This window comes from Elaeis guineensis, chromosome 10 (assembly GCF_000442705.2).
Source record: "Elaeis guineensis isolate ETL-2024a chromosome 10, EG11, whole genome shotgun sequence".
Classification (NCBI taxonomy): domain Eukaryota; kingdom Viridiplantae; phylum Streptophyta; class Magnoliopsida; order Arecales; family Arecaceae; genus Elaeis; species Elaeis guineensis.
The window spans coordinates 858,766-865,537 of record NC_026002.2 but is presented as its reverse complement, the minus strand read 5'-3'; the positions used below and the strand labels follow the sequence as shown (position 1 = coordinate 865,537).

The window sequence follows — 6,772 nt, the reverse complement described above, 5'->3', positions numbered from 1 at the left end:
AAATCGATCCGACCCAATGAGTATGCATCCTACTCAAACTCGATCAAATCCAAAATATAGGATTTGATCGGATTTGGATAAATCCGAAAACTGTAGCATGGGTATGGGTAGGATATAAGTAGTGCTGTTTTTTATCCAAATTCGAATACGAATCCGAACCTGAACCCGATCCGAACCTACAGATATGGATAATACCCGAACCTATATCCGAACCCATATCCGAATATATATGTTTATAATTCTGTTTTAATTGATAATATGTATAAAATTATTTTGGTTGTTTATATGTTCTATGTTGAATTATAATTCTATTTTTATGTTTAATTTCTATAAATTTGGACTTATAAGTTATGTTCTATGTTGAATTGGTAATTCTGTTTAGGTTGATAATATGCATAAAATTATTTTGATTATTTATTTTTTTGGATATAGGATGGGTATAGGATGGGTATGGGATGGGTATGAGAAAATAGGTTACCCATGGATATCTCCGAACCCATTGGATATGGGGATGGATATCTCTTTTCTTATCCGATCGAGTATCGGATAGATTTGGATATAGGATATTAAGTTCGGATTTGGAGATGGTAGTACAATATCCGATCCAAATCTTATTCGTTGCCATCCCTACTAATATAGCTTAGAGGAGTTGCCAAATATTCAACACTCTCCCTCAAGTTGGTGCATTGATGCTTATCATGCCCAACTTGATTAATGAACTTTTCAATCTACCCTTTCCAATAGCTTTAGTGAATATATCTGTCAATTGATCTTTAGTATGAACAAATGGCGTAGAAATAACTTTGGCTTGCACCTTTTGTCGAACAAAATGACAATCCACCTCTATATGCTTCGTCCTCTCATGAAAGACTGAGTTTGAAAAAATATGTATGGCAGCTTGATTATCACATTTCATTTCTATAGGAGTATCTTGATCAAATTCTATATCTTTGAGTAATGCTTTCAACCATTTTTTCTCATAAGTAGTGGACACCATTGCTCTATATTCAGCTTTTGCACTCGAATGTGATACAACATTCTATTTTTTGCTCTTTCATGTCACAAGATTACCACCAACAGTAGTGCAATATTAGGTAGTAGAACATCTATCAATAGAACATCCTGCTTAATTAGCACCTGAGTACCCAGCAATCTCCAAATTATCATTCTTTCACATTAAAATGCCCTTTCCTGGATCGCACTTTAAGTAGCATAATATTTTATTCACCAGATTCATGTGAGTGGTTTTTGGGGAATGCATGAACTGACTAACCACTCCTACAGTATAAGAGATGTCGGGCCTTGTAATTGTAAGATATATCAAGTGCCCAACTAACCTCTGATATAATCCAGTATCTTCTATCGGACTGCCTCCTTCTAAATCTAGTCGAGCATCAATTGGAGTTTCTATAGGCTTTGATGCAAGTTTTCCAGTTTTCTTTAGCAAGTCTAAGGCATATTTTCTTTGAGAGATAAAGATCCCCCTCTTTGACCTTGCTACTTTGATACCAAGAAAGTATCTTAGCTCCCCAGGATCTTTGATATTAAACACAATTTTCAACCACTGCTTCACATCATCTATAGTACTCTGATTGTCATCTGTGAGAATAATGTCATCTACATAAACAAGCATAATGGTAGTACTTGTTACCTCCTTTTTGACGAACATCGAATGATCAGCAGAACTTCTTAGAAAACCAATGCTAGACACGACAGACATTAACTTGTCAAACCATGCTCTTGAAGATTGTTTTAATCCATAGATTGATTTTTGGAGCCGACAAGCCATACCATTCTCCCCCTCACTTGGATATCCAGGAGGTATTGACATATAAACTTTCTCCTGTAGTTTCTCATATAAGAAGTCATTTTTCACATTGAGTTGGTAAAGTAGCCAACCCATATTAGCAGCAACGGATAGAAGAACTTTAACTGTGCTCATCTTGGATAGTGCTTTTGGGAATTCCGCAGAGCTGCAAACAGGAGCCTAAACTGTGACTAGATGAAGTATGATCCCCATGTGTTGGAGTCATATACATCTTGCTGCATCTGAGATCATGTTTAGTCCTTTACTTGAAACCATAATGGTTACTCCACCTTTTTTTTTTTTTTTGGTAAGCATGGTTACTCCACTTTTGATATTGAATGAAATTACTAGGAGCCAACTTCACTTTACACCGTTATCAACCTAGTTGCCAATGCTTGTTTACATCGTAAAATCATATTTTTTAAGTCATTATTTGATTCATCTGTAGTAAGTATGCCAATCATTTCTGATAGTTGTTAGTCGTAAGAAGTTTGCTGTTTCATACTGTTGGTATTTGTGGTTCCAGATCGCCCAAATGGATCAACCCGATTCGTTTGAATTTGAATGGATGAGGGAGTTGGCCTCCCACTAACGCGAGAAACTACCATTCAATTTGTGAATGTGAGAAAACCACTCCTTGAATATATGAGAGGATTTGTTATGGTGGATATAGGGAGGACTTCATGATTTTTTTTTTTTTCTGAGAACTCTCCTTCACTCTTCCTTCACTCTCTCTACACATATCCATGCAAAGACATCTAGACTATGGATAAAAGCATATTTTGTTCTGGTGATTATACTCTGGACTAGCAGCCGGTAATCCAACATCAATTCATGGGATTTGTTTTCTTGAAAAGAACTTGTAAGTTAATACTTATCATACATTTTATATTAAATTCTGATCATCACATACCATACTGCAATTTTGTTGGATATATTTGTAGTGTTTGGAGAAGGAATGAGCCATTATAACCTGAATTAGTAGCCATTAATAAATCTCAACAGGGGTTTTGCTTAATAAATGGCACAAGGTACTTGCTTACAATTCATTTATCTAGCTAACATGGTCATTGCAACATGATCAATCTTGTTGCAGGGTGGGTGTAGAATGAGTCAGCCTTCTATCAGTTAAAAAAATTTGAACATCTCCCGATCTAACCTGCTATTATGGAGGAAATGTCTAACTTGCCAACTACAAACATTCCACAAAAATGAAAAATGATTTAATCATCTCAAATCCCCTAATAAAGAATGGTCAAAAAGAATCAAACAAAAAAGTAAGTGTTTTTGCCTGGGATCAATAAAAGTTAATATTTCCTTTCCAACAACTTAATAAAAATTCTTATATATCATGGTGTTAAATACAATTAAACTCGTGATATCCAATTAAACTTGTGACATGTCATGACAAGTTTGATCCTACTACCATAATAAATATTGAGCCAAAGGTTGGTGTAGCCCATAAGATGTGGTCTTTGCCTTCTCTTTTCATGAGTCTCTACCCCCTAAATAGGCGTTTCTAATTGCATGCATTTCAGTGGCCACGTCTCTCATGTTCATTCGTTCACCTGGTGATAATGTTGAGCACATGAGGCCGACTCTTATCACAGATCCTAAGCATTGGTGAAGTCTCCGAGGAGACCTTCCTCTCGGATCATCATCATCTTGGATCAGCAACAATGGATCAATGATTTCCTTGATCCTCTCAGGAAATGCCATCTTAACAAAACTATGAAGGGTCAATCCATTGTTAAATGCATCATCAACTGGTCTCTTTCCTGTAAAAATCTCCAAAAGAAGGATTCCATAGCTATACACATCACCTGATGGAGAGACCAGTCCCCCTGCCCCGTATTCTGTGGAGCATACATGTCAGAGTTAGTACTGCATAAGCCTAAGAGAACTATAACCATGATGTTAAACAAATTAACCATTCTCTTCTAGATAAAGAAAGAAAAAAAAAAAAACAATAGAAAAAAAATACTAATAAAGCTTGATTTTGTTATGATCTAAAATTACCTGGAGCGACATACCCAATGTTCCCCTTATGACCTCTGTTGAATTTGCTGAATTTTGCAAAGACATGCTCTTAGCTTCACACAGAATTTTTGCCAACCCAAAATCCCCTACATGAGCAACCATGTCAGCATCAAGAAGAACATTACTAGGCTTCAGATCACAGTGCACAACTGGTGGTTGACAGTTGTGATGAAGATAATCCATTGCTTCAGCAACATCGATGGCTATGTTTAACCTCTGAAGTACATTTAAACTGTTCGTCATTCCCTGCTCACTGATTCTTGGATGCAGCCATTCCTCTAAACTCCCGTTAGGCATGAATTCAAAAACCAGAGCTTTGAAATCATAACCTCTAAAATCAACACCAGAGCACAATGTTATGATTTTGACTAGATTACGATGTCGGATGATTCTTAAAGCATCACATTCAGCTACGAAACTCTTGATAGCTCCTAATTGTTGCATGTTAAAAACCTTCACTGCAACAACTGCATTGCCACAACGCAGAGACCCTTTATACACCGAGCCATATCTTCCTGTGCCAAGAAGATTGGTGGAGGAGAATCTTTCAGTTGCCTCAGCCAATTCCCTGTAAGATACTTTTGGATATGTGTCATCCAAGGAAGATGCAGGTGATCTCGTGATCTTTCTTGGCTTTTGTTTCCAACATAAGAAAACAAAGAGAAAGATCAGTGTCAAACAAGAAATAGCACTAATTATTGGTATCACTACTCGAACCAGATGAGACCTTCCCCTCTTGTTTGATGATTTTCTGGGACATGCAGGCAAGTGAAGTTCTGGTATACCTCCACAGAGCCCATCATTGCCAAGTAGCGAGATAGCAGTTGCATTGTTGAAGATTCCCTTTGTCGGCACTGCACCATCCAGATGGTTGAAAGATAGATTGAGATATGCCAAAAAGTGTAAGTTTGCTAGCAATTCAGGTATGGGCCCTGACAGGTTATTGTGCGAGAGATCGAGATTTTGAAGCGCCTTTATGTCACTCAAAGATGCAGGAATGGTTCCGTTGAGGAAGTTATTGTCAATGAAGAGGTTTTCCAAGACCTCACAATTGCTAAGTGTGCCAGGTATCTCACCCGACAACTTGTTTCCAGAAAGAAGTAATGCTCCGAGATTTGTCATGCTGCCAACCTCCAATGGTAGTTCTCCAATCAAATTGTTGTCAGAAAAATCCACGAAATTTGACAGGAAAGAAAGGTTGAATATCTCTTTTGGGATGCTACCACTAAGACTGTTATGGGAGAGGTCCAGATCTGCTAAATGTTGGAGATTTCCCAGGCTTGAAGGTATCGGTCCTTCAAAGGCATTACCGTCTAAGTCGAGTGTATTCAACCGGGTGAGGTTGCCAAGGGAGGATGGAAGGGTCCCTGTTAACCTGTTTCCGCCCAAGTAAAGAGCCTGCAGCATCTGAAGTTTTCCGATATCTGCTGGGATATTGCCAGTGAGTAGATTCTCCTCAAACGCCAATTCATACAAATTGAACAGGTTTTCAATTCCAGAGGGAATGTTCCCTGATATGTGGTTAGATCCAATTAGCAGAGAATGGAGTTCTATGGAGAGGTTGGCGATTGATTTTGGCAATATACCACCAAGCCGGTTGTCATCTAGTGCCAATATCCGTAAAAAACTGCAGTTGGTTAAAGAGTCAAGAAATTCCCATCCGTTAGCATCGCTTGCTTCAAGCTGGTTCCCACCAAGATTGAGATAGTAAAGACCTTGCAATCTTCCCAAATTCGAAGGCACCTGTCCGCTAAACCTGTTGTTAGAGAAATCGATGTTTCCAATTCTGGTGGCATTGCCTATTGAAGCTGGAATGGGTCCTTCAAACCGGTTACCATCTAACCAAAGATAGTTGAGTCTGGGAAGCGCATTGCCCAGGGTTGGTGGAAGGCTACCCTGCAGCTGGTTGTTAGCCACGTTGAAGAAATGCAAGTTTGAGAAATTGCAGAGGTGCAAGGAAATGATTCCAGAGAGCATATTTTCAGACACCTCAAAGTACTCTAGGTTTGCAAGGTTGCCTAGTTCCTCTGGGATGGTTCCTTCAAAGAAGTTTGACCATAGGGTAAGCAGCGAGAGCGAAGAAAAATTCCCGAGCCAAGGTGGGATTTCTCCTGTGATGTTGGTTGCCTCGAGCCGTAGAGCCTCGAGCTTTGATAGTGACCTGAGCTCATCTGGTATTCTCCCCGCAAGAGGGATTCTTTTCAGGTCAAGTCGTCTGAGGTCAGAACAATTGGACAGTTCGACAGGGATCCCTCCCACGAATGAATTAAAGCTAAGGTTTAGTCGCTGCAACCGGTGCAGATGACCGATATGGGAAGGGATGGCATCAAAGAAGCTATTGTTTTGGAGGTTGATTTTCCTGAGGAAAGTGAGATTTCCTATGGATGGAGTAAGAGAGCCCACCAATCCCCGGGAGCTGAGGTCCAAGGCTATGACCCTCTGCTGGTTCTTCCTGCCGCACGTGACTCCCTCCCACCCACAGAAATGGGTGGTGGCATTCCATGTGCTTAGAACTCCAGAGGGATCGCTGGTTATTCGATCTTTGAATGCAAGCAGAGCAAGCAGATCTGTCTCATTGGTGAACAGAGTCCGGGCAGTAGCAGCAAACCTGAAATGGTTGACGGAGTTTAGAAACAAAAGGAGAGACAGCAAGAGCATCGTTACCTCCATATGGATTGCCTTCTGCTCTACTTGGAATCACCTGTGAGAGTTGGAGGAACCTAGGTGGAGAATTGAGATACATTTATAGACAAAACGAGATTTCTCCGTAACCTTGCATCTTAATTTCTTGGATTAAAAGCCAACATTTGCAAAGGCGAATAAAAAAAGGAACAAAAAGGAAAAAAAAAAATAGGGATATGTTTGTCCATATTAGTCCGTGGTTGGACTGTTCCACCCACTCATCAACAAATTTGTTCTAATTAA

General features: G+C 39.4%; 1 protein-coding gene across 1 annotated transcript; it reads right to left on the bottom strand.

Annotated features, from left to right (window-relative positions):
• Positions 1 to 3,136: 3,136 nt before the first annotated feature.
• LOC140852139 (LRR receptor-like serine/threonine-protein kinase EFR) lies at positions 3,137 to 6,566 on the bottom strand. The gene is made up of 2 exons (XM_073245081.1): positions 3,827 to 6,566; positions 3,137 to 3,663 (listed from the first exon to the last, which is right to left on the bottom strand). The coding sequence occupies exons 1-2, from the start codon at positions 6,515 to 6,517 to the stop codon at positions 3,547 to 3,549; spliced, it is 2,808 nt and encodes a 935-aa protein (XP_073101182.1). The 5' UTR covers positions 6,518 to 6,566; the 3' UTR covers positions 3,137 to 3,546.
• Positions 6,567 to 6,772: the final 206 nt, after the last annotated feature.

What these genes read in the sequence shown, in the direction of transcription:
- LOC140852139 (XM_073245081.1), bottom strand. Translation starts at nt 6,517, where the DNA reads ATGGAGGTAACGATGCTCTTGCTGTCTCTCCTTTTGTTTCTAAACTCC. An exon ending in CATTGGGTATGTCGCTCCAG is followed by an intron (nt 3,664 to 3,826) that starts GTAATTTTAGAT and finishes TATGCTCCACAG; the next exon opens with AATACGGGGCAGGGGGACTG.